Source organism: Arabidopsis thaliana, chromosome 3 (assembly GCF_000001735.4).
Source record: "Arabidopsis thaliana chromosome 3, partial sequence".
NCBI lineage: Eukaryota > Viridiplantae > Streptophyta > Magnoliopsida > Brassicales > Brassicaceae > Arabidopsis > Arabidopsis thaliana.
The window spans coordinates 18,513,049-18,540,333 of NC_003074.8; the positions used below are offsets into that span (position 1 = coordinate 18,513,049).

A 27,285-nucleotide genomic window follows, 5' to 3' on the forward strand; every position below is an offset into this window, starting at 1 on the left:
AACAATAATGCATTTTTAAATTACTAATGGACTGAAGTAATTGGGAATAAAGAAATATAAAGAGACGGCGGCATTCAGTGGAAAATTTGCCTAATTGGAGTGTAGGTAAGCACACCACGTAAGCCATGAACGGCGCCGTTTCACCGCATTGCTATAGGAAAGTAGAAGAAGACACTTTGACTTATTAATATCATTTTGTTGTAGATCTTCTGTTCATCATATATTTGATTTTGTTACTAGCTAATGTAAAGGAGAAAAGAAATGTTTGATTTGGTCACACACGTGAGACAGCATCGTAGGCAAAAAAACGCCTCTATCTTTCTTCTAAAACATTTTTCATATTAAATTATCAAAACCCTTAAGGTTGATTTAAGGGTCAGGTAGTGGATTTGTTTCGTTGAAGGGTCAGCTTAGCCTTAACCCTAAACAAAACAATCTCATTGGTTTCATAAATAAATTGTTTACAAAGTATACGTACTGCATGAACGAATGAACCATATCTATATTTATAAAACTCATAGAGACCAATAGTTTAAGAGAGGCACTTATATAGCTCAACAAATAATAGCGAACTAGAGAGAATATGATCTAATTAGTTATAAATCTCAATTTTGAAATTGAAGTGCGTTATTTCATTTGAGAATCTATGTGTTTTTTTTGTTGTTGTTAGATGAGAAGCTAGGTTTTTTTCTTTTCTTTACACCGATAATCGATAATATATGTTAATCACACTGATTTTTGTTTGAGACATGAAGATTCGAAAAATTTGTCAACGAATAAACACTGGATAGATAGAATTGAGATCTGCCATCAAATAATCGAGATCGTTCATGCATGACGCAAACATTTATATAGAAATGAAGCAAGTAAAGAATATGAAAAAGAATAGAAATGAGAAATTTATAAAGAAAGAAAAAAAGAACCAATGGTTGAGGAGGCAACTATTCGCGGGGACACGGAGCCGTTCGCACCCATCACCTTGGAATCTCTCTTTCTTCCTCTCTCCTCATCACCAACTAGTCAACAACCACACACCATTTTTAACTTTCATAATTAAACCTAACATAACATTTTTTTTTGTATAAACTATAGCATAAATTAAATTCAGTTAATGATAAAATAAATATATTTTGTAGCAATCATTCTATTTTGTAATTTGGTAGGGCTCTTTAAACTTTGATTATTATCCAATTTTTATTAAAATATAATAAAATCTCAAAGCCATGACCCATTCCTTCACTCAAGTATCAATGTCTATTGTCTATAAATATTACATAACTCTTCTTCTTCAACCAAACATTGAAACACTTTGTCCCACTCTCTCTCTTTCTCTTTCTTGTACCAAAAGCTTTTTGAATCTCCAAGATTATAGCAAAACCAAAGATAAAATACTAACTTAAAAGATTTCTGAAAATAATGAGTTGCAATGGTTGTCGAGTTCTACGAAAAGGTTGCAGTGAGAATTGCATCCTCCGTCCATGTATTCAATGGATCGAATCACCTGAAGCTCAAGGCCACGCCACCGTCTTCGTCGCTAAGTTCTTCGGCCGTGCCGGTTTAATGTCTTTCATCTCCGCCGTACCGGAATCTCAATGCCCTGGTACTTAAAAACAAAAACCTCTCGGTCCTTTAGATCTTCGTCTAAACGTTGTCGTTTTGGTTTCTGATGGTAAGGGTATTTGGTCTTTTTACAGCTTTGTTTCAGTCTTTGCTATACGAAGCTTGTGGGAGAACTGTGAATCCGGTGAACGGAGCCGTCGGATTGTTGTGGACGGGGAATTGGAATGTTTGTCAAGCGGCGGTTGAGACGGTGCTTCGTGGTGGTTCTTTAAAACCAATACCGGAGCTTCTTAACGGCGGTGGATTCGCCGGGTTTCCGTCTCCTACTTCCGACGAAGCTTCGGAGATCTGTACGGAAATGTTGAATCTACGAAAAGCTGATGATTCCGGTGATCGGAACATTTATCATCACTGCCGATTCTCAAGCTCTAGATCTAGATCAAGATCAACAGCTTCTCCGCCGAAACGGAAACGATTATCGTCGGAACAACAACCTTCGTCGGAGCTTGATCTCTCTCTTATTCCTATTTATCCGATTAAAACCTTGCCGTTTAAGGAAGATACACCGTCGATGTACTCGGAGGAGTCTGTTACCACGGTTTCGTTTCAAAACAACAACGCCGGTGATCGGTACGTACGCTGCGGCGGAGGAGGAGGAGGAGCAACGACAAAGTTGCTCAATCTCTTCGCTTGAACGGCGTCGTTTTTGTTATGAGGGTTAAAAATGTAATTTCGAGTAACTTTTTGTTGTGGCCTTTTTTGGATTAATAGCCCTTAATATTTTGTGAAATGTAGCAAATTACGTGATTTATTTCTCTCTTTAATTATGAGAAATTATCCAAAGTAATAGAGAATAATGATATAATTCGTCGGTGGTGTACTATTTTATTTTTAGTTCATAATCAATTAATCATCATTCTCATCGAATTCAAATTAAAAGATAACAATGATAATGTGTACGATAAATCAATACTTATTAGCTACTAAATTATTTGTTTTTATCGACATATTCAACATTAATAATAATAATCACGAATCGGAGTCAAAATATACATCTCTCCAAATCCAAAGCACCGGCAAAGTCTTCGCACCCAACATATTTCGATTCTTTAAGGACCAACATGTTGTAATGTACACACAATCATACACAACTTGCTATTTTGATAATCATCTTGATTACTACTCGCAAAACAAAATATTAGCATTTATTATCTCCAGGTTTATTGTCTTTCGATACTACATTTGTTATTCAATGGTTTAATGATACCTAGTAATAGTATAACACAATAGTACGTATTCCTCGAGATGTGATGATCTTTTTGTGATATCTCAAATTATCCTATACTAGTACTGCAACGGTCTTCTTCGCAACACTCTCAATGGCATATGTACATCTTCATGTGTTTCTTTCTATGTTTAAGATTAGTCTACCACACATTCTCCGGATGAATACAAACTCTAAAAAAGATTAAACAAGGTGCATTACATAATATAAGTAATTGTATGTATAGAGTAGATATGCATTATATAATGCATGTAGTTGGGTTGAACCCAAAAAGTTGGGGTTATAAAGGGAAAGCTTTTGGGGGAGGCGGCTTTTGGACGACGCAAAGAGCCGTTTATGTCACACTTCATACCTTCGTGGAATCTTCAAAAGCACTCTTTTTTTATTGTTCTTCTATTCTTCTTCACATTTTGTTTAATAAAAACAACAAGGTATTGTTGCTCTATGGATGATGGCGTAGAAACAATGAAATTGACCAATAACATGTTTGCTTTTGAAACGTTGAAATGAGAATGGATTGTTGTTGGAACAGAAGAAGTGATTTGAAGATCTTATGAAGTGGGACATATTTTAAATATACTTTCGACCAGCCAGTCACTAGTGGGCAAACAATTGCTTGTGGTCCACGTCACTCTCCTTTCCTTTTCCGACCACCGGACTCTTTATGTTATTTTTGAAAAATATAAGTTTTTAGTTCTGACCATTTCAAGTTTTATCAACAACCGGGTATCATCATTCGTTCAATCTCGTCTGTTTTTTACATCTAATTAGTGTCTAATCATGAGTTACAAAATTTATGGAGCTAAATTTCTTTTTCTACTTTTAAACTATGGAGCTAACTATACTAGACGAATTCGCTTTTTAAAAATTTGGGGAATACAATATAACAATATGGATGGATAAACATGAATCCATCAAGTATAATGAGAATAAAATAACATTAGCAAGATTCGTGTTTAATGCCAAAAGCCACGAGCAGCCGCAGTTTCTTATGGGCCCAATACTTTCATCACCTTCTCCACTTAAGTCGGTGTGTGTGAGTCCACTTGATGTTTTCTTAAACTTTTCTTCCGAAAACGAACAAAACTTTAGTTAATTATTTGTCTTTGGTATGAATGTCAAGAAAATGGTAGTTAAATTAGTAAGGAATAACTAAACTTAAATAATCAAGTTGAAAATTAAAACCCTAGGTCTCACATGATTATGAAACATTTACTACTTTGTGTATTCCAAAAAACATGGTGATCAATAAAAAAATTTGAAGGTGAAAACAAAACGACGTGGATTATCAAATGATCACAAGAAAACTAGTCAATCTAAATAGAATATCAAATAACGACAAAAAAATAGAATATCAAATAATTAATTAAGACCATCAAAATCAAGTTGGTATTCATAATGATTCTGGATAAAATACAGAATTAAGTAAGTGATTTTTTTTGGATATATATATATATATATATATGATTTTTTTTTGGTGTGTTAATTCATAATGATTCTGGATAAAATACAGAATTAAGTAAGTGATTTGTTTTTGGATATATATATATATATATATGATTTTTTTTTTGGTGTGTTATATATATATGAATGATAATAGTAAAGTAATATTTTCTCATTATTTCAATTTTTATTTTTGCAAAAGTTATATATACATGATTATCTGACTCTCAAATAAAACAAAAACTAGGGTTAGCTGAATATTAGCTACCAAATAACATTTTATCAACCGGTAAACACACATTAGACCATAACATCTTGATATGTAACCGTACATAGTTCTTGATGAATTTTTTCGTACATTACTATACAAAGTGATATATTAATTTTCTGAAACTCAAAAAACGTTATGCTTAAAGCTGCATATATTGTAACCAAAGACTTTTTAATAAATTTTACATTACAATGATTCAAAAAAAGAAAAAAAAGTGATATATTAATTTCTACAACACATATTTGGAAATTTTTGTAACTGAATGTCATCATGTCCCGATTATCCCCAGAGATTTTGTATATGAACCTCTTTAAAAAACAATCTCAATTGTTTGTTTCTTGCTTTTAGTTTTCTCAAGTCTTTTGCTATTCAAGAGTTTATCGAATAAGTTTCTTGTGGATCAATATCACTATCTAATTTCTAACGATTGATTTTGTTATTAATATAGATGATCATAAGACTTAGCTTGGTCTACATTTTTTGTGGTTCTTAGGGTTTTGTGTGATCATTCTTCGAGTAAGGTGAGGACCCAAGAGCCATCTTGCCCCTTCAAATCTTTTGTTGGCCGTACATTCATTTACACTTAATTAGGATATTCTTTTCTTAAAGCAAAAATAGAGTTTAACAAATAAAATATAAAAATAAGATAACTCTAGTCTTTGATCTTTATCGACTCTTCTAATGTCGGATTGATTCAAGTTTTATAGTATGATTATTAATGAGAACGTCACTAAGATAATCAAGTGCTAATCATAATCCTTTGCGAAGGCTGTTTTTTGTAAATTTAAACGAGACTTTGGAGGAGCTAGAAAGGATCAGTGTTGAAGATTTGGGAGAGATCGCGACAAGGACGTGAAATGGATGCGACACGTGACTTTCACGTGACTGGTTCCCTCATCGCTGGAACACATAATCCACTCTTTCACCTATTGGGTCCTACAATAGCTTCTTATCTTTGACTAAATCATTTTTCATGTTGTAATAAGTAACTAGAAGATGTGCATATACGATACGAATTAGAGAATACATACGTCCTGATAAAAATAGAATATATATATATATATATACCGACAAATTAATCATTTTGTATTCTTGGAAAAATTATTTCTTCTGCTCACCTAACATTATTAACCACTCAATAACCGTTAATATAGTTTGTCAATTCTCATTGAGCTGAATAACTAGTTAAATACATAGTCTCTAAATGTGTATAGTGTAAATTGGACCAATCAGGAAAATGAGATCTAATTATTCATTCCTTTTCCATAGGGTCCTTATTTCTTCGTCTTTTTTTTTTTTTTTTAATAATCCTTTATCAAATGTACATGATTGTAAACTGTAATATTTTCTATATATTAAAAAATATATAAAATATCTTTAAAAAATGATTTCAAGATTCCTTAATATATTATAAAATTTTAAATTAAAATCACAAATCTTTAAGTCTAAATTTTTGAATGACGTAAATGCAATTCTCTTTGTATAATATAATTCATTAAAATATTTAAAATTCAATTTGTAACTTTTTTTTATAGATGAATTTTTATATATTGTATGATATTTATATAGCTTTTTAATTTAAAATATTTAGCTTACAAAATTTGGTTTTAACATTTTTGGATTAAAACTTTGAGTTTTAGTTATAAATTATTCTATCATAAAATTATATAGCATAAGATTTATCAGTACATAGCACATATTCTTACCTAGCTTATTTTTTTTGAATAAAATGTAAAATTTATTCGAAAAAACATGTTTACATCAAGTGCACCGGAAATTTAATCGCTTTAAAGTTACAGACACTGAAAAAATAAAAGAGAACTCGGCCTCTTTATCTTGTTGCAAACCAAACTGTCATGTGCTTCTCATATCTTCCATCTCCTTGATCTTTTAGGGAAGATATCCTATTCCTAACATCCTTGTCTAGCTTTCTCATTAGTTGAGTCGGGGGAGTGTGCTTATCGCCATGTCTTCTACAATTTCTTTCTCTCCAAATTGAGTAGATTACAATCTGAAAAGAATATCTTAGTAGAAATAAGCGAACCTTATCAAGCGTGTTGTCCGTGAGCAGCCTTAGAATCACGTTCCTATCGGTAGAGAATTTTGCAGCTAGGAGTTTAGAGGTGAGGCTCGACCAAACTATTTTAGAGTAATGGCAGTCGAAGAACAAGTGGTTTCTAGTTTCTTACCTAGTTACTTTGCTTAAAAATCAGTAATTACTACAAATTTCTAATAAATGAATAAATAGGGGGGGGGGGTATTGGATCAAAGAGTTTAATTGAATTGAATTGGATACATAATTACAGATTTTCACTCATTGCAAAAGATTTCAAATCTTGTTTTCAATTCTAACGATTACATTTTCACTATTTTATTAGAATTGAATAGAACTGTAATAGAATTAAAAAAAGTACTAATAATTCAGTTTTGCTAACAACCGGACCTATTTCTTCTCCACAGTCTCCACTTGTAAATCTCTAATCACACGTTTCAAAATCTGCAATATTTCCTCCTTCTTCTTCGTCTCAAAACCACTCTCAATACTACTAAGTTTAACAGATCCCATAGCTTCTCCACTTTCCTCGCTAAATCCTCTGTGATCATTGTAGATTTCGAAACATCTTCATTGTATTCTTCTCGGAATTCACGTTGATAACGAGAGCTATCTCCGCAGCTAAGGGCGTCGATGATGATTATGCACAATGACGAGAGTACTCTATGGTGCAAAGAACCGTTTTCTGAGAACCAGTAACATTTTAGGCTTGAAAGTTTGGAGAGTACTTGAAGACAAGAATTAGGAACATCAACAATACCAACAATAGGCTTATTAATCGTGCAAAAGGGGAAATTAGCAGCTTATTAGCCTTTCCACTAGATCGAACATGCCCTTATACGACAATTTGAGGCCCCTTATATATTTTCATCCAAATCACAACTTAAAAGGTAAGAATTTGTTTTGTGCATTTTGCACTAATATTTTTATTAAATTCTTGACAAATGACGTTGTCATGAAAAATTACAAAATATTGAATAACACTTGAATTTAGTAGAATTAAGAAATTGAGAAACTGAATAATACTAGAATTTAAAAGAATTTATAAAATGCCTAATTGAATAACACTAGAATCAACATTCTAATAAATTCCGTCAAATTCATTGCTCCAATACCCCCCTCCCCCCCCCCCCCCCCCCAAGTAATTGAAATGGGCTTGAAACCATGGGGCCGGAAATTTTCACTTTGTATTATTTTGATGAAGCCCAATAGACTTTACGGAAAGACCTTAGGTTTCAAGTAGGTTTTTAAGTTTTATGAAACAGAGAAACATATACGTGTTCGTGAAGGAGAAGACGTGAAGGTAACTTGGACTATAAAGTGTATAGTGTTAGCGAAAAGGTGAAGCAGAATAAATAAAGTGTTATGCGTTATCAAGTCTACCTAATATAACTAGCTAGGGATTTCTACTCTTGTTTTCATAATCGATCTACGGACATTTCTCGGAACGTGGTCAAGATTCATGAGTCTTCTGTTTTTTATGTCTCTGTTCAATTTGGTTTAGAGATTAGTATGCTTATTTGTTTATTTCATATATGGTTATGAGAGGAGAGGCTAATGGCATATACTCTGATGTTTGTGATGGCTGCTAATATCGTTGAGGAGTTATTCACGTTGTTTCATGCGCAAAAATCAACAGAAAAAATTCTGATTATGAGCCAACTCTGTGAACCCTTATAGTGCGCCCAGAGGTTTGCGAGGCAAAATCCCGATGAACCAGAAGGAATTTTAGATCTCTATCAACAATAACTATGATGGAGCTCGTTTAAATTCATCACAGCGACAACATCATTAGGCTGCCCAACGTCTATGTCTCCTGGAGGTGATGGTACTTGATCTCTCAACCAATTTTCTTGAAAATATCATGCCTTGTGAGCGCTTTCATATTGCGCCTAAAATACCCAATACGCAATGAACCTACTTCCAAAGGCATAGAAAAAAAACTGATAATGATAATGAGATTTGTCACTATACTTATCCTATCCCTACATAGGAGCCGTTTGATTGTTTAGTCCATGTTTTCATTTTGTTTAGTCTAATGCTATATAACTTTTCTTTATCAGTCTATTGTTATATGACTTATATATATCTCAAGAGATAAGGCCAATAAATCTTCTTCTTAATTATATCTGAAGACTCAAAACATATTTTGAGTTTAATAAAATAAATAACGTCCAAATGCTACATACAAACGGACCAAATTCATGGAGGTATAAATTTAAATTATTTTTTGTTCCAAAGTGTATGCAGTGATTTATTGATGAATGCGATAGAGCGGCGAAAGAGAATAATCGTCACCTAGAAGACAAATTGATCGGCCGTACATATATACATAAATACAAACCTGCCACTTCACATGTCACCCACCTTTAAGCACCCCCTTCACATACATACTTTCTATAACAAAAATATCAGCTTCTAGTTCATATTTATGTTACAATAACTCGAGTGAATCATACTAAAAAAATGTAATGCTTTCTCTAAATAGGAGATAAAATGCACCCTCCGACCTAACTAAAGATTCCTTATTTTAGCTATTTAAGACATATTGCACATGTATAGAGATACATAAACACATATGCAATATGCACATCTTCTATACATTGAAAAAAGCTGATCTTGCAAATATTTGTCTTACACAACACAAGCGACCAAAGCGATGCGTTTCCCAATGATAAGGTTACGACATACTTACACGACTCTCTCTATTGTCTCGTCTCTTTCTTTCCTCATCCCTCTCCTTTGTCTCCTTTCACTCTATTTTTCACTTTTCAGAATACTTTTACGTAAAAATCATGGACATGTCATTGTCTCCACCCTACTATACTCTTTTTTTGTTCTTTTTGTTTCCTCTTGTGTCACAAAAATAACAAGATTAAACGTACATTTCTCTCTAAAACCAGACTCAAATGACCAAAACCCGGATTCTCAACCCGACCCGATTCCCTTCTCCCAAACCCTTACGTGGCTGCGGCGACGCTAACTTCATGGAACAGCTCCTCCTTCACTGCGCCACCGCCATAGACTCCAACGACGCTGCATTAACTCACCAAATCCTCTGGGTCCTCAACAACATCGCTCCACCAGACGGTGACTCCACCCAACGTCTTACATCCGCATTCCTCCGCGCGTTGCTCTCACGCGCCGTCTCCAAAACCCCTACACTATCATCCACCATTAGCTTCCTACCTCAGGCCGATGAACTCCATCGTTTCTCAGTCGTGGAGTTAGCCGCTTTCGTAGACCTCACTCCGTGGCACCGGTTCGGATTCATTGCAGCCAACGCCGCGATCTTAACCGCCGTTGAAGGTTACTCAACGGTTCACATCGTTGACTTAAGTTTGACTCATTGTATGCAAATCCCTACTCTTATAGACGCCATGGCAAGCCGACTCAACAAACCTCCTCCGCTTCTTAAACTCACCGTCGTCTCTTCCTCCGACCACTTCCCACCATTCATCAACATCTCCTACGAAGAACTCGGATCTAAACTAGTCAACTTCGCCACCACACGAAACATTACAATGGAGTTCACAATCGTACCTTCTACTTACTCCGATGGCTTCTCCTCCCTCTTACAACAGTTACGGATTTATCCTTCTTCATTCAACGAAGCTCTCGTCGTTAACTGTCACATGATGCTCCGTTACATCCCTGAAGAACCCCTAACTTCATCATCATCATCGCTCCGAACAGTTTTCTTGAAACAACTCCGATCTTTGAATCCAAGAATCGTAACCCTAATCGAAGAAGACGTAGATCTCACATCGGAGAACTTGGTTAACCGGTTAAAATCGGCGTTTAACTACTTCTGGATTCCGTTCGATACGACGGACACGTTTATGAGTGAGCAGAGACGGTGGTACGAGGCGGAGATAAGTTGGAAGATAGAAAACGTGGTGGCGAAGGAAGGTGCGGAGAGAGTGGAGAGGACGGAGACGAAGAGACGGTGGATAGAGAGAATGAGAGAGGCTGAGTTCGGTGGAGTTAGGGTTAAAGAAGATGCGGTGGCGGATGTGAAGGCGATGCTGGAGGAGCACGCTGTCGGGTGGGGAATGAAGAAGGAAGACGACGACGAGAGTCTCGTGCTGACGTGGAAAGGTCATAGTGTTGTGTTTGCTACCGTTTGGGTTCCCATTTAAATCAGGTTGATTTAATTTAATTAGCGTTTTAATTGGATACCTAATATAGTAGAATAGCATTGCTTTAATTTCTGATCTAATTACAATTTAATAATATTTTTTATTAACTTTTTTTTTTGTTCTAATCTAGTGTCAATTGTTTTGTACTAGTTCAAAACATTCTAACGTTGAAAAATAATCGTTATTATGACTAAACATATTTTACATCTTCATAAGCACTTTTAGTTTACATAGATATTTTTCCGTGAATAGGCTTAGTGATAACAGTGAAAACTTATTATAATAGGAAAAATTGAATAGTATATAGTTATTTAAATTTGTAGCGAGAATAAACATGTTGGAGATACAAAGTAGAGAGGATCAGATACAATTGCCTTCTTAAAATGAAGACATAAACAAAACAAATGAAAAACCAATAATATCTTCTCATCGTCAAAATGAACATTCAAACATTAATAAAACGAAAGGAAAATAGGAGATAAGACAACTTATATTTTCCCATTACCAGCTCTAGTTAAACGCACCACAATCACGACGGATGTTTCCATTGCTGCTATTCTTAACTCCAACACGGCCAAGTTTGGTCATGGCTATCACAAAAGCGCGGTTAAAGGCCGTAGAGTTTGAGGCCCAAGCATTAACGGTGGGCCTAGAGCGACCATCCGTGAAGAGAACTTGATCGGAGGTGAAGAGACCTTTGCCTTGTTGAAGATTCTTGAAGTAAGTGTTGTCAAACGTCTTGGGCGTGACTGGGTCCATGTTGATTGCAATTCTTGGGTCCACATTCTTAGGACAAGCCTTTTGAAGCTCAATAGCGTAAGCCTTGTTTAAAGTTGGGTCCACGGAGTTGATGCCGTTGAATTTGTGGATTCTTTTAAAGACCTTGCCACAATGTGCGAATCCAAGGGTGTGAGCCGCTACATTATGAATTTATCGGTTTAGACATCGATGCATCTTGGTGATATAAATACATATAACTATATAAGATGTTTTGATTTAAATTTGGTTTACCTGAAAGAGCAATCATATCTTCTTGGGTAAGTTTGTTTTTCGTGAAAAGAGCATTAAGTTTGTCTACATTGTCCGAAGGTCCTGGTAAGTTCCCTTCGACACTTGACGCGGTTGATACCAAACCATCGAACCTACCAAGTTCAACTTCATAGGACGGTCCTCCAGCCTATACATGCGTAAAACCTTGTTATATAAAACATTTCTAAACAAGCAATGTGATATACTAATATTAATGTGAAATTTTGTTTAGGATTAATTATCTGGTTATAGTAAGGCTAGTACAAATACTCACCGCAACAACAACATCTCGGGTGGCCAAAGTAAGAATATCGGCACATGAGACCTTGTTCCGGCAACTAGGGTTAGAGTCAAGGGCTTTCTTAGCTTGGATCACCACATCAAATCCATCTCCAGCTAGCGAAATGTTATCTGGATGATCCTTCTCTGCCTTGTTCTTAGGCGTTGATTGGATCATGACAGATGCATCACAACCCTACAATGCCAATTACGCCAAAGGTACCAATTAATCGCCTAATGAAAGAGGAGAAAAAAGATATGAAAACGCTTAAATAGAAACATACATTGACAAAGCAGTCGTGGAAGAAGAGACGGAGAGTGGCAGGGACGGCGACGAATGTCTTCTTTATTTTCTTTTGGACAGCATTTCTCACGATTTGTTCGACATTGGGGCAAGTTTTGGAGTAGAAACCGCGGCTTAGTTGTGCGGTGGTTGTATCGGGAAAGACAGAGATTATGAGGCAAAGACCTATGAGTAGAACAATATCGAAGCGAGCCATTGTATGGACAAAACCGAGAGAGAGAGAGTGTTGTATATAAATTGAGCCAAGACAAGAAGAATTGCTTTTGAAATGATGACGGTAAAAGGTGCACGATAAAGGTTTATATAATGATGGGCTTGAAGAATATAACGCAATATTAAAGAAGATTCATTTGTTTTAGTATAGGCTTTTGATAAAATTATTCGATTTTTGGTTAACTGCACCAGGCCTACCTTGTTCATTTCATTTATACTTGTTAGCATGATGTACTTCTTACAAGAGTGGAAAATCATCAACGAAGAGTTCTTCAGTGAGAATGAAATATAAATAACAATAGCAAGTTTAATTAACCTTAATTAATTGTATACTAAAATGATTAATTGTATAAATATGTGATTATGGATTTATCTAGTGAAAAAAGTAAATGTGGATTGCCAACAATAATACAAATATGGATCGTCGAAACATGAAAGTGGAATCCAAATACTGAAAGTGGAGATGTGGTTTGCACGTTGTTACATGAACTGATGAAAGTTAGTGAGAGCATCATAATGAAAAATATATAAGAATAATTGTAGTACATGTAAATGAACCATATAAATAAATTATAAAAAGAAAAATAAATTGACAATAAAATTAGTTTAGACAATTGTAGTATTCACCATTAACTGTTATAAGACTCATCATTTTTTTTCTCTTCATAATATGTTACTTTTATATAGGAGTTTTTTTCTAACTTAGTAAATGGAGGTTTTAGACTGTTTTATGGGTTAGATTGTGATTGTTGGTTTATACTTGATAGACATTTGAATCGATAGAAAACAAAATTAAATGAGAATGGAACTCCGCACACAATGCTTAATATGGAGTAATTGATAAACTTGTAATAAGTAAAAAAGTTTCAGTAATATCCCTCAAAACCATACATAGAATTTGTATCTTCATTCTGACACGCCATGAAATTATGAGAAAAGCAATGCCCTTTTTCTTTAATAACAATTATGAGCAGATTGTGCAAGGCACGCTCCTTGTTTGTGTTGACAACTTTGTTAATGTCAAACCATTATAATATCTGCGGTAACTAAAGTCTAAGCAAACGGAACCAAAACCGAATTTAAACCGATCAAAACCAAACCAAAATCTATGTTCAACTATTTGGTTAACCTTTTCCTCAATCCTAACGGTTTGGTTTTTTTTTTTGTAGGAATCCTAACGGTTTGGTTGTGATAGTTCTAAATCAAAAATAAAATCCCACATTTAACTCTAACCCTAATGATCCTAACTAAAATCACGTTTCCACTTTAAATTTTCCGATTACCACAATACAAAAGATGAAAAGAAGAAGAGTCTCTTTGTATCTTTCTTCCCCATGCTTCGAGTGTCTTCTAAATTAAGTTTTTTTTTTTTAATCCGAATAATTAAATTTTCTGTTGACTTTTTGAGAATTGCTCTATGACGACTTAACGATTCTTAAGATTATACTCAACACAAAATGTCGACAAAAAAAAGATTATACTCAACACATAAACTCAAAGACATTCTCAGCTCTCTATACAATCAACACAGAAACATCCATGACTAGAAATTGAAAATTTCCAACAAGAACAAGTGTTCATGTATTGTTTAAGATATAGAGTGTCTTCTGCTTTTAGGTTGTTTGGTTTGTCCTTGTTTGAGGCCAAAAGGGTTAATAAGCTTTCCGAGTTTTTGAGAAACAGAGTTTATAAATGACTTTCTAGGTAATCGAGGCTTAGCCACCGAAGCAGTTGAAACCGAAGAAGAACAATCCGAACCACTCATGACTTCAAAAGCTTTCTCCTTCTCCAACTCCTTGAACTTCATTTTCACTTTGAGCAACTCAAGCTTCAAGTATTGGTTTTCCCGGTTTAGTTTGGAGAGTTCATTCTTGTAGGAGCTGAGCTCAGGAGGAGAAAGAGTTTTTTCTGCTGTTGCTGGTGCTGGAGAATCTGAATTGCTTAAATTTTCTTGGAAACGATCGTTTTGAGCTGCGTGAGCATACACATCTCGCGATAGCTTTTTACAGTCCATTAAGCTACAAACTTTCTTCTTCTCCACTTCACTTATATTCGGATGTGTCTGCACCAACAAGATTAAACAACATTTTCTAAGATCTTTAAACTTTTCAAGATATAGGTCAGAACATTTTGATAATGTTAAAAGCTCTAGTTTATTCATCAATATAGTTTTAGTGTTATCAAATAAATGTATACCTTGAGGAAGATGTCAATGGCTCGATACATCCTAGACTGTTTCGGAATACATTCAGCAAAACCGATGAACTTCGCGAAGTTTATGTTTCTATCAGAAGCGATTTCAGCCAGATAAGTCTCCATTAATTCACCAATATCACTAGCAAAATCAGCAGAGTTTCCTTCAACTTCAAACTCAAGATAGTTCATGAGGATACGTTGAACAGTATCAACATCTAACATTGTGTTGTCTCCATTGAATGAATAATAAGGAATCAAGAGATCATCAATAACAGCTTGTCTTAATTGCAATCCCATTCTCTTCTCCAAATCAAGCCTGCAAGCTACCGTGGTTTCGAGGTATATCGCAGCTCTTAAAAGTATCGAAAGAAAACTAACTGACACTGAGTTTCTCTCCCTCGGAAGAAGACTCACTATTGTTTCAAGGATCAACCTTTTCTCATGTTCTTGTTCTGCCTCCATCTTCTTTGCCTCTTTCCCAAAAATGTCCTGCATTTCCCACAGAGAAACCGACATTACATTATTCTTTAAAGTAAGCAAACACATTGTTCTGTTAAAAAATTCAAGAATCTCACCAACCCTCTAAGAGCTTTTTCGGCATAGAGTTTAAGTACTGGACCAAGTGAGTATCTCTTAAACCCTCTAGCGATCATCGCGACCAAGACACGTCGAAACATATCAATCTTTAGAACAGCTAAATCGTCAGCCCACCAGTCAACTATATCCTCATTGCTCTGGCTCTCCTGGCATATTGCATAAGCGATTGAATCGATACACCGGTCCACGAGTCTCACTCTCTCGGCTATAGGCAACAAATCTTGAGATTTTTGCAGAACTTTAACTGATTTTGATAAACTCTTGAGGATCACTTCGTTTAAGTAAACCTCTATTGTCTCCACTAGGTTTTCAACAGAGTGTTCCTCTGTCATCTCTAGATACTCTGCTGCACATAGTAGCATCGCAATGTTCTCTGTGTTTATCTCGAAGCTTATGTCGTAGCAGAATTTGATGACTAGCTCAAATCCTTCTGCACCTCCAGGAAAATCTGGGATTCTGATAATGTTGGAATCATTGCTTGATTCAGAAGCAAGTTTCTTTATAAACCCACATTTTGAAACAAGTGGAAACTGCAGATTATCACAGAGACTATGTATATGAGAAAGTGATCTCCTTGTGTATAATTTAGTAGATCTTGAAAAAATAAAATCACCTTGTGGAGTAAAAACGAAAGTTTCTCCAACATGAACAGTGACGTCACTAGGAATTTCTTGAGAAGAAATCCTGAAATTTAATTTGTAAAAAATAAGAAATAAAATGAGAAAAAGTTGGAACAAAGTGAGGATTAAACCATTCGCTAGTTCTCTTCATGGCTGAGGACAAAAGCTCCTTCTTCTTTCCAGACATATTACGAACACTTGACGATAACAGTTTCTTCTTGCTCAAGAAATAAACCCTAGAACTACTTCAAAGACATCTCTCATTGATTTATAGATATAGTTTCATGCTTGACATTCTTACACACAATCAAAAGAGACGATGAAGAATATGATCCACCAAAGAGTTTATGGATTTGTGTGGTTCAAACGTCAAATAGGTAAGAGCAACTCCATTGCACATAAAAGAGAGTGTCTTCCCACAATTAAAATATAATGTATGTAAAGAAAATATCTTATTATAATGTTTTAGTGTCTTTAAACTTAAGACATATGTCTTAAATGTCTTGTTAAAGAAATTTTAGAGAAGAATGTCTCAAATTTAAAGACCCATAACATTTAATTATTAGTATTTTGTAACTTTAATTTTTTTAATGTTTATCAAAGACCCCTTTCCTAATGTGCAATGGGGTGGCTCTAAGGGTCCTTCTGTATCTGAGACGTCTTTTCGAAATAATCCAAACACCAATTATTGTCAAATATTTTATCTTTTGAACGATCACACCGCAAAATAGTGTGATTTTAGAAATATTATAGTGTGAAACCGCATAAAAATACACAGAATAATTTTATGTTACCGACAAAAAACATGTGGAATGACTATCAATAATTCCACAAAGGGCACATAAAGCTTCTATTCTTTACTTCTTTCTCCAAAGTTTAAGATCTTAAATTTTGTTGACTATCAATAGCTCCAAAATGTTATGGTCCATACAGCTTTATTATAGAGAACATTCACGGATTTGTGACCGAACATGAACAAATGACTCATGAAGACTAAATAAGCTGCACGGGCCGGATTTTGTGACAGAACATATGTCTTGTATCCCCCACAAAGCTTTTATTATCAGATTTATACATATCGTTTGATAATTGAATTTCTGATTAAGACACACTACTCAACCTTTGCTATAAATGGTGTCTTTTAATTTGCTCTGTCACTTTCGTGAAGTTTGACTAGTAATAGTGATAAACACTAATATTAAAGACGTCCGCATCCAAAAAACGATTCAAGATTTGTAATCTTGATAAACAACAAAACACTAGCATGTCTTTTTTTTCGTTCCATAAACTAACTATTCAGCTCTTTTTCGTTTGCCTCCGATTGTTGGATTTGAATCAAACTTGGAACATAATCAACAAAATGTGGCCAATATGAAGTCATTGTCACTACTGGAAAATACACTCGTGTGGCATTACTATCCGCCTCAACCATGGATACTGTTATAACCGGTTGGCATTTTTTTTGGCATTTCTCACAACACACGACAATCTTCTTTTCCTCGTCGACCAAGAAAGGTCTACCGCTCCACATATAATATCTAGTACCGACTTCCACTTCGAAAAGCTTTCTCCACGACATCTCTTTGGTCTCATCATCCATCTTATTTGTTATCCATATCTCTCTTCTTGGTGCATCCTTAAGCTGTAATACCACCGAAAGTTTTTCTTCTCCAACAACTGATAGAGAATAATCATGATCAGAAATATCACACTGAAAGGGAAGCCATAGACGTTCAAATCTCTCTGTGGTATAATCAAAACTGATTAACCCTAACTGCTCGTCTTTCAAATCATAAGCAAACCAGTAAGTATTTCCCTTCAAAGACACGCGGTAATCAGAACAAGTGAAGTAGTTGCCTGGAATCGGAGTGACATCAAGATTCCTCCATGTATTAGATTTTATGTCATAGATTTTGAATTCTTGGTCGCCATAATTATAACCCTTGTAGCTCAATATCTTGTAGCTCTTATCGCTTGATTTATTGTCTTGGTAATATCCAAGAACAAAGTCTTGACCGTTTTCGTCGAGATTTTCGCCGGTTTGGATCCACTTCTTTTGACCAGTACACGGATTCCAAACCACGATTCTAGTGTCTTTTAGGATGGTGCATACAAATAAGCCATCACAGTGAAATATTTTCATTATAATGACTTGACTTGAATTAGAATGATAATCGATTGGGCTAAGTTCACCTGTAAACTCTTCAGAAGGAAATCCACTATGGAGATTGATGCTCAGTGAAGAAAGCCTACATCTTTCCTCTAGTACTGTGATAAGAAACTGTTTTGGGGCTTTATCAAAGTGTTTTCTTGAGAATGTCCTATCGTTGAATAAACGGTTCCATTCTTTGCACGTAAGTCGTAATTGTTTGAGAGATGTGGCCGGAACACGACATAGTATCTCCTCTAACAACTCCTGTGGAAGGTTCAACACCATCATTGGAAGAAAGAATCGGTGGCTTTGATTACTATCATTATTTTTTAGGTTTTCGTGTTTCAACGTTTACTCAATGTTATCTTATTGGAGTTGTATATAACTCTTTCCTTTTTTTTCATTTTACTGCTATTTTTAGTTTTTTCTTTTCCTATTTGAGCTTTTTTTTTTTTTTTTTTTAAGTTTTTCCTTATCCCATCTGATTTCTATTTTTATTGTTTTACAAGGTTTTTATTTCCTGTTATTTCTCCAAATGATTCATATATGTAATTAATGTCAGTAAAACATTATTATGCCAAGACAAATGTCACTATGAAGAACTTGCTCGGTTGCTCCACGACATTACTTTGGTGTTTGATCTCATCATCAATCTTATTTGTTACCCATATCTCTTTCTTTGATGTATGTGTACGCTTTAATAATCAACACCGAAAGTTTCTCTTCTCTAACGACTCATAAAGAGATAGTTTCATAACAACCACGCTGATAGGGAAGACGTAAACGTTCAAATCTCTCTGTTGTATAATCAAAACTGAGTAAGAATATACCGAGCTGTTCCTATTTATCTTCATCATAAGCAAACCAGTAAGTGTTTCCCTTCAAAAGATAGGCGGTAGTCAGAATTTATGAAGTGGCAGTCCAGAGTGTGACATCATGATTCCTCCATGAATTAGAGTTCATATCATCGATTTGGAATTCTTGGTCGTCACAGTTTTAGTTCTTATAGCTAAAATATCTTGTAGCTCTTATTGCCAGATTTGTTGTCTTGGTACTCCGTTGGTAGTATCCAAGAACAAAGGTTAAATTCTGATTTGAGTCGACTCTGTTCTCATCACTTTCTCGAAATTAGACTAGTAAAAGTAATAAATAATATTCAAAAGTCCACATCCAAAACAAGATTCAAGATTTTCAAATCTTGATGAAAAAGAAAAAACAAACAGCAAATATTACACGAAATGGCTGGAAAAACTGGTTTTAAACAGTCTGAGAATTGTTTTGTTTTACCTTAGTAACATATTATTTTAGAGGTCTCGACGATGGACCAGAGGTAGCAACAGCTCTTTGAGCACGCTGCGTTTCACCGCAATACAGCATCTTTGTCTGTTTCTTAATTATCCTTGCTTCTCGCTTTTCGGCTTTTACAGCATTTTTCCGCTCTTTCTTCTCTTCTTTCGACTCTTGACCATGAGTCTTCCTCTTGATCGGTTCAGCTTTTGGGATTTCCGCTTTGACATCGGTTTGTTCAGCTCTCCTACCAGGTAAAAACTCGACAGGAATCCTCTCTCTCCCTTGGAGATTAATGATTCTTCCATTTGAACTCAATGCGTTAGCTAATGTTTCACTCAGCTTCTTCTGCCTAGCTGACTCTGCAGCAAGGATTTTACCAGGGAGGTTATCGAGATTCGAGTATGTTGAGACTATGGTTTCACAATCATGCTTCTCGCTTTCATCGCTGCTTTCTTCAGTCAGCTCTACAAATTCATCTTCATTCCCGTTATCAAAATTTTCACCATATTCTACAGTTCGGCGGATAACATGAGCAGCAGTGTCCACTTCCTCTTTATCTCTGACAGAGTCACTGTTCTTCAGTATATCCGCAGGGTTCATATATTTTTCTTCAAGCTCATAATCTTTTGCCTTCCCATGAATAAGATTCTGAACTTCTTGAGCCATGAAGTCTTCTTCTTCTTCTTCTTCTCCATCTTCAGCTATGTAACCATCACCGTCACTATCACTTCCATATTCATTGAGTTCGAGCTGATCAAATAGCTCATCAATTTGACGAGGAACTCTCGGGTTTTCAGCCACAGGTTCATCACTTTCTCTTTCTCTAACCTCACGTCTTACAGAAAACTCGAGCTCTCCATTGCTCACACCAGAAGATTCACCCTTTTGAGTAAGATTAGCTTGAACAACAAAATCTTCTTCCAAATCCTCAACATCAGAACCAAACTCAGACCCATCACTGTTTTCAAGCAACGCAGCAACTTCAGGATCAATAGCTTTCTGCACCTTGACGTTAACAGTCTTGGACGCAACACTATACATCAACTTATTATCATTACCTTCTTCATTCACCATACCAGAGATCTTCACACGAGACGCATCATAAGCCTTAACATCACGAGGTAACTGAGCAACCTCATACTTAGGATTCACATAGAAATTAGAACCACCACCAGTATTCTTAATCTCTCTCAAATGCTCCAAGTAATTATAACCATCATCAGGATACCCTAACTCTAAAATCTCCTTCCTCACATGAGCAGGTAAAGAACTACTCGAATCCCCAAAACTAGAGTAACCATAATCCATCTCTTCAGGAGCATCATCAAACCGTGAGCTGTCTCCTTCTTCTTCTTCATCTTCTTCAATGAAACCATTGATGTTAACAGGGTTTTGATCAACTCGTAAGAAGATCTTATCACCACCTGGTGCATCACTGTATCTTGGGTCTGACGTATCACGAGGACACAACTCGAAAGTCGCCGCCTTTTTCTTATCAATAAACTTCTTCTTCCCCATTACTTACTAATTCACACCTTCTTAAGGGTTTTGCAAACTGTAAAACAATTACGAAGATATAAGATGTCTAACTTCTAAGTCACAGCAATCAACTAGACTATGTTTCAATCCTGACTAATAAAATGTAAATTTTTATCATCAATCAACACGAAAACATCGAAAAGGGAGAAACTTTAAGTCTAGAAACGATTCAAAAACACTAATTTAATGAAATTGAAGAAGCTTACCTGAAGAGTTTGAGAGAGAGAGGCGGAGAACAATGCAGATGAAGAACAAAAACGCTGTTGAAGATTTTTAGTTTTAGGGTAGAGCCACCCAAAACGCATCATTTTAGGGTTTAACCAAAACGCTGCGTTTTTGTGTTAAGCAAGCCAAAACGCGTCGTTTTTGGCAACAAGTCAAATTAAATATTTGTTTTATTTCCATAACTCAGTGTATGCCACTAAAAGAAATAATCCACCGCGGGAGAGTGCACCGAATGGTTACATGCACCTAATCTTCTTCTTCTCCTACTTTCTTCGACGGTACCTGTTGTTATTGTGCGCCATCTTGATCTTACGTGCGCCGTTGGCGCATTCTCTTATACCACCATTAACGTGCGTCAACACCGGAACCGTTGAATCAGACGTTACTGGTATCAGGTTCGATCGTTGCCTCGATACCGATTCTCTCGCCAAGATCTCTCTTTCCACCGTCATGTCGAAAGCTCGTGTTTATACCGATGTTAACGTGATCCGACCTAAGGATTATTGGGATTACGAATCTCTCAATGTTCAGTGGGGGTAAGATCGTATTTTTCGAAAATTATGAAAACCCTAGGAAGCTAATCAGTTAAAAAAATTGGATCTTGTAATGTAGAAATTGAGCTTTTTGTCTAGCTGGCGATGTTCTTGGTTTTTAATCTGGTTTTGAGGAGAGTTTGTTGGTTATTATGATTATGATCATGATGGGTGATGATGCTTTTGTTAAAGTTTTGAGCTTTTTTATGTGGGTTTCGTTGTCAGGGAGCAAGATGATTACGAGGTAGTGAGGAAGGTGGGGAGAGGGAAATACAGTGAGGTTTTTGAGGGGATTAACATGAATAACAATGAGAAGTGTATTATCAAGATTCTCAAGCCTGTTAAGAAGAAGAAGGTGAGTGTCTATATTACTTCAATTGGTGACTTATGATTGATAGCAATGAATGGTGTTGCTTTTACAAAAGGTTTTGTCTTTACTTAGTTTTGATTTTGGGTTGCCTTTCTGAATTTGTATGATCCTTTTACAGATTAGAAGGGAGATTAAAATACTTCAGAATCTTTGTGGAGGGCCAAATATTGTAAAGCTGCTTGATGTTGTCAGAGATCAACACTCAAAAACGCCAAGCTTGATATTTGAGTATGTAAACAGCACAGACTTTAAGGTTCTGTATCCAACATTGACTGATTATGACATTCGCTACTACATCTATGAGCTGTTGAAGGTAATTTTAATTTATTTTATGTAGAGTTTATTATTTCATTACGACTTCTGATTTGTGGAATTTTCTCGGTTCCACAACAAATTTAGTTCAGTGATAACCTTGCAAATTTCCTATGATATGCTGCAGGCTTTGGACTTCTGCCACTCACAAGGAATAATGCACAGAGATGTCAAGCCACACAATGTCATGATCGACCATGAGCTGCGCAAACTTCGCCTAATAGATTGGGGTCTCGCTGAGTTTTATCATCCTGGAAAAGAGTACAACGTCCGTGTGGCCTCAAGGTATGTATGATAGGCGCCTTCAAGATAAGTTGGTTTCCTATCCATTTTTAATATTTAGTCGTTATCAGTATCTAAGCTTGATCAAATGTTGTCTCAGATACTTCAAAGGTCCCGAACTTCTAGTTGATTTACAGGACTATGACTATTCCTTGGACATGTGGAGCCTCGGTTGCATGTTTGCTGGGATGGTGAGTACCTTGCGAAATGCTAGGCTTCCAATGCTACATTTATATATGATCATTCTTTTCAAAAAATTTCCAAAATATAGTATCGTAATGATGAAGTGTCTAAATTATCTTTTCTTGTAGATATTCCGCAAGGAACCTTTCTTCTATGGCCATGACAACCAGGATCAGCTCGTCAAAATTGCCAAGGTAATCAAATGCGTGGGTAAATGTGGGAATTTTAGAGGGATTGAGTGTTTTTTCACATCTTTAGAGTGTATGTTTGATTCTTGACTCAGGTACTCGGAACTGATGAATTGAATGCATATCTGAATAAGTATCAGTTAGAACTTGATACTCAACTAGAGGCACTTGTTGGGAGGTAAGCAGAACTCACATATTCTCTCTATAGTATAAGAGTAGATTAAAGCAGTGCCAATGACCAATCCTCTTTCCACAGACATAGCAGGAAGCCTTGGTCCAAATTCATCAACGCTGACAATAGGCATTTGGTCTCACCTGAGGTTTGTTTACTTTGTTCTCTGTATTCTATAAGAAACACAAACGCTTTTGTTTGTTGCCATGGTTTCTCTCTCGAGCTGTAACTTTGTTTTAAATGTAGGCGATTGATTATTTGGACAAGCTGCTCCGGTATGATCATCAAGACAGATTAACTGCAAAAGAAGCAATGGTAAGTATCATATAACGTAACTCAAACAAGTTTTCGTTCTCATAGTCTGCTAAATTGTGATGGTTTTATGAATTGATGACAGGCTCATCCCTATTTCGCTCAAGTCAGGGCAGCAGAAAGCAGCAGAATGAGGACTCAATAGAGATGTCTCGGCCGATTTTTGTTTCTTCTTCTTCTCCAGTGTGCTCTTTTGTTGTTTACTAATACATTTTCATATCCATATGGATTTCTTTTATAATGTCGAAATTATGGATTTATAAATATGAGAATTCTTATTACTCCCTCCGGTTTCTTAAAAGTTTGTGTTTTGAGATTTTTGACACTTTAAAAAATTATTTACAGTACCAATATGAATCTAGACTAAGTTGTAACTTGTAACGAGGCTCAGATTACACACACATGCCTTGTTTGTACACAATTATGTGTCTTTGATCATTTTGATCTACGTTATGTTTCCAAATTGATATTTTACTGAACTTGTATCTATACTTATTGTTCCCCAGCAGTAGTTATGAAATTATGAAAAACAACAAGCGTTCAAAAATCACACAGATGCAAAGCAAAATACGATAAATCACAACAATATCGAAACATATCAGTGTTTTACTTTCAATACAACAAATGAAAGTTCTTATAACTTGGAAGACTAATGGCCACCAAGGTAGATCACCTCTTTACTTTTAGTAAGTAAACATGATCTGGAACAATATTCAAAACCATTGCACTGGAAAAATGTTTTGTGTGGACAACGCTTCTTGCAAATAAAGCAAAAAGGTCGAGACATATGATGATTGTTTGGCAGAACACTTACCTCTGCACCGTACTTGTTGAACCATTTTGAACCGGGCTTCATGTAGAAGTCCACCCCAACCAAGCATTCAATGTGTATGGTGACACAACAATACTCATCACAACTATAAAACCGCTCCTTTGGATTTAATCTTTCCTCACAAATTTCACACCAATAAGTCATGGTACTTGTCTTGTCCCCATAAGAAAGAGTGAGCACATGCTTATCATGCTTATACCTCACCTTTTGAGCTAAAGTAGCACACTCAAAACACAAAGCAAAGTCGCACTCCTCGATGCAATTGAACGTTTCCTTGGTGGGACAATGCCCTGACTTCTTGCAAACCGAACATTTTCTTTGCTCTTCGTCTGGTTTGGATGTGAGGTATAAAGGATGTATATGACTTGGATGATCTAGTGGCTCGGAAGCTATGGCACACTGCACGTGTAGATAAAAACATTTTCTGCACCGATAGAGGAAACCGACAGTACGCTTCCTAGGACACACCGAGCATTCATACTCATTGATCTCCCCATCACCGTATCCTGCCTCTAAATTAAGCTGATGTGGATGTATCGGATGATCTATTTTACGAGGAAAATTTGCGCATGTTTCGTGGAGATTATAATCACAGCTAGGCGTACACGAGTAGAAGTTACCAAAATAGATTGGCGTAATGCATATGTTACACAGCTTATCCTCGTCGTAATCTCTTCCCGTGTCCACATCAAGTCTCAAAAGATGACGATGAGTGAAATGTCGTATGACTCCACTTCCTTTCGTTGCAAACGGTGGATCTACTTCTTCCTCATTTTCTTCTGGCACTCCCTCAAGTTCTACACCATCCCACACATTTTTTTGTGTTGCACATCTTGAATGTGCCGCATACCAACAACCATTTTTGATACAAGAATAGCCTCCGTATAATTTGTTGATCTTTCTGCGACAAACACCACAAGACAAACCTTCTTTCTCAAACGAAGAAGTAAAATAGATACGATGGCTATGGCGAGATATCTTTATGACACGTGGTAAGTTGATACATCTTAGATGAGTCACAAAGTCACAAGGCGGACACATATAGATAGGAGAGCTTGGATCGGCCAAGGCGCAAAGGTTGCAAGTTAAGAAAGCTTGTCTTGGAAACAGAGCAAGAGGATGACCATGCCACTCCGGACGGTGATGGTTTATCAAAAAGACTGGTGGTTTCCTCGCACAAAGTATACTTATAGCAAAATCGCAAGCCGAGCAATAATAAAGTATACGGCTAAGAGCTTCATCACAACAATAGCATTCCCTGGTACTATCTTCCTGCAACACGACAAGCTGGAGAGAATGATTTGGATGAAGAGGATGGTTGATCTCAACAGGAACATTGTTAAATTCTTTATGGTTATCGCCATTGCAACCTATGCAGATAAAATGGAGAGTGTCTTCTTCTCTTGATAACTTGAATGTCCGCCAGTTTACAGAAAGGCAATGCCACTTGTTATTGGTGCGCCACGAGACGTCTTCAAGAACACGAAATCTTCCGTTTTCCAGTTTTACTTGTGCTTGAGGGCACAAGGAAATATACTCCCCCGAGTTTGAGTTCATAGAGACGACGAGGGAGAGTATTTGATGAGTGAGTGAGATAAGTTCCGGCTCCGGTTTGACTTCCAAAGTTTCATCAATGAGAGAAATCTTTTGAGAAATGAATGATATTAGCTCCACCAGCCGCTTTGGCTGGGAATCTGAATCCCTAGAGTTGACTAGAGAGAGTATCTCTTGGATGAGTAACACTAGCTCATCAGACTCTGGCTTCTCCTCTGTAGTCAAATCCATTGAGCTGACCAGAGAGATTATTTTACCAAAGAGTGTTGTGGCTTCCGAGTCCAAAGCAGAGTTAAAGAGAGATAAATTTTGAAAAACCATTGACATGAGATCCGACAGCAGTTTGGACTGAGACTCCAAATCCATAGAGTTGAAGAGAGATATTGCTTGAGTAGTGAGTGACATGAACTCTGACTCCGGCTTCGGCTGCGAATCCAAATCCATTGAGCTGACTAGAAGGATTAGTTCGGTAAGCAATGGAGTGGCATCCCAGTACAAGTTAAAGTACTCGACAAACATTAGTTGAGTAAGGAGTGATAAGAGCTCCGACTCCGAATCCGGATCCGGATCCATAGTGTTTGCCGAGAGAGGCTCTTTGAGTAAAAGTTTTGTTAATATGAGAGATTTTTGAGGATGAATGTAAGGTCGGCTTATGCAACTTTCATATTTTCTTCATAAACAAAACAATAGCTTTGACTTTTGATGCCTAGTGGGAGAGTGAAATTTAAAAATACTGGCAAGTAGGCAACGAAAACAAACATATATATAAACAAGTACCAATTTTTTGTATTTGTATAAAAGAATTACCAGCTATTAACTTTTCTATATATTAACAACTAGATTAGGACCTATCTAAATACACCTGTATAAGAAATACATGTTAAGTTTTATTCAATTGTAAATGGTAACATGCACACAAGTTTTTCTTTATAAACCGGTTTTGAACTATTCAATCTTACAAAACAATTTAACTATCTATCTCATCATAATAAATTATATTTTTTAGTTTTGTGCATTTTATCTCAATGGTTAAGAGCTGAAAAATTTATATTAAAATGTCACAATATATATATATATATATATATATATATATATATATATATATATTGTTAGTTTTCTATTTTGAGTAAGGATAACAAGTCAATAAGAAATTTACATATACACATATAAATTAGTATATGTAAAAATATTTTTATTTAATTTTCCATATTTTATGAAGAAAATAAAATAAAACTATTTAGACATATAAATATATATATACTACAAGAAAAAATGGTAAAATCTTAGCAATTTTTCTACAAAACTTTTAGTAAAAAAAGTTTTTCATTATATACTTATGACTTTTCTAC

General features: G+C 35.8%; 8 protein-coding genes and 1 long non-coding RNA gene across 11 annotated transcripts; 4 read left to right on the plus strand and 5 right to left on the minus strand.

The window, feature by feature from the left end:
- Positions 1-1,217: 1,217 nt before the first annotated feature.
- LBD38 (LOB domain-containing protein 38) lies at positions 1,218-3,083 on the plus strand. The gene is made up of 2 exons (NM_114854.2): positions 1,218-1,600; positions 1,695-3,083. Exons 1-2 carry the CDS (start codon positions 1,417-1,419, stop codon positions 2,252-2,254), a joined length of 744 nt encoding a protein of 247 aa, NP_190563.1. The 5' UTR covers positions 1,218-1,416; the 3' UTR covers positions 2,255-3,083.
- Positions 3,084-7,080: 3,997 nt separating this feature from the next.
- On the plus strand, positions 7,081-7,462 carry AT3G08090. The gene has a single exon (NR_141387.1). It is a non-coding gene; the product is annotated as an other RNA (long non-coding RNA).
- Positions 7,463-9,417: 1,955 nt separating this feature from the next.
- AT3G49950 (GRAS family transcription factor) lies at positions 9,418-10,886 on the plus strand. The gene has a single exon (NM_114855.4). The coding sequence runs from the start codon at positions 9,522-9,524 to the stop codon at positions 10,752-10,754; it is 1,233 nt and encodes a 410-aa protein (NP_190564.1). The 5' UTR covers positions 9,418-9,521; the 3' UTR covers positions 10,755-10,886.
- A 149-nt stretch (positions 10,887-11,035) lies between these two features.
- On the minus strand, positions 11,036-12,744 carry AT3G49960 (Peroxidase superfamily protein). The gene is made up of 4 exons (NM_114856.3): positions 12,347-12,744; positions 12,058-12,258; positions 11,766-11,931; positions 11,036-11,671 (listed from the first exon to the last, which is right to left on the minus strand). Exons 1-4 carry the CDS (start codon positions 12,560-12,562, stop codon positions 11,265-11,267), a joined length of 990 nt encoding a protein of 329 aa, NP_190565.1. The 5' UTR covers positions 12,563-12,744; the 3' UTR covers positions 11,036-11,264.
- Positions 12,745-14,012: 1,268 nt separating this feature from the next.
- AT3G49970 (Phototropic-responsive NPH3 family protein) lies at positions 14,013-16,477 on the minus strand. Of its 2 annotated transcripts, NM_001339447.1 has the most exons (5): positions 16,124-16,477; positions 15,986-16,056; positions 15,351-15,902; positions 14,776-15,264; positions 14,013-14,641 (listed from the first exon to the last, which is right to left on the minus strand). In NM_001339447.1, exons 2-5 carry the CDS (start codon positions 16,016-16,018, stop codon positions 14,168-14,170), a joined length of 1,548 nt encoding a protein of 515 aa, NP_001319719.1. In that variant the 5' UTR covers positions 16,019-16,056; positions 16,124-16,477; the 3' UTR covers positions 14,013-14,167. The 2 variants fall into 2 exon arrangements, with proteins under 2 accessions (NP_001319719.1, NP_001327302.1); NM_001339448.1 differs by having other exon boundaries at positions 15,986-16,477.
- Positions 16,478-17,241: 764 nt separating this feature from the next.
- Positions 17,242-18,586, minus strand: AT3G49980 (F-box and associated interaction domains-containing protein; the record flags this gene model as incomplete). Of its 2 annotated transcripts, none has more annotated exons than NM_001339449.1 (1): positions 17,242-18,586. In NM_001339449.1, the coding sequence occupies one exon, from the start codon at positions 18,430-18,432 to the stop codon at positions 17,281-17,283; it is 1,152 nt and encodes a 383-aa protein (NP_001326347.1). The 2 variants fall into 2 exon arrangements, with proteins under 2 accessions (NP_001326347.1, NP_190567.1); NM_114858.1 differs by having other exon boundaries at positions 17,281-18,429.
- Positions 18,587-19,252: 666 nt separating this feature from the next.
- Positions 19,253-21,367, minus strand: AT3G49990 (Low temperature viability protein). The gene is made up of 2 exons (NM_114859.6): positions 21,180-21,367; positions 19,253-20,989 (listed from the first exon to the last, which is right to left on the minus strand). Exon 2 carries the CDS (start codon positions 20,950-20,952, stop codon positions 19,444-19,446), a length of 1,509 nt encoding a protein of 502 aa, NP_190568.1. The 5' UTR covers positions 20,953-20,989; positions 21,180-21,367; the 3' UTR covers positions 19,253-19,443.
- Positions 21,368-21,401: 34 nt separating this feature from the next.
- On the plus strand, positions 21,402-24,025 carry CKA2 (casein kinase II, alpha chain 2). Its single transcript, NM_114860.4, has 10 exons — positions 21,402-21,734; positions 21,957-22,086; positions 22,220-22,414; positions 22,541-22,698; positions 22,796-22,886; positions 23,007-23,072; positions 23,162-23,244; positions 23,323-23,386; positions 23,485-23,553; positions 23,636-24,025. The coding sequence occupies exons 1-10, from the start codon at positions 21,439-21,441 to the stop codon at positions 23,693-23,695; spliced, it is 1,212 nt and encodes a 403-aa protein (NP_190569.2). The 5' UTR covers positions 21,402-21,438; the 3' UTR covers positions 23,696-24,025.
- AT3G50010 (Cysteine/Histidine-rich C1 domain family protein) lies at positions 24,010-26,600 on the minus strand. Its single transcript, NM_114861.3, has one exon. It carries the CDS (start codon positions 26,507-26,509, stop codon positions 24,200-24,202), a length of 2,310 nt encoding a protein of 769 aa, NP_190570.1. The 5' UTR covers positions 26,510-26,600; the 3' UTR covers positions 24,010-24,199.
- Positions 26,601-27,285: the final 685 nt, after the last annotated feature.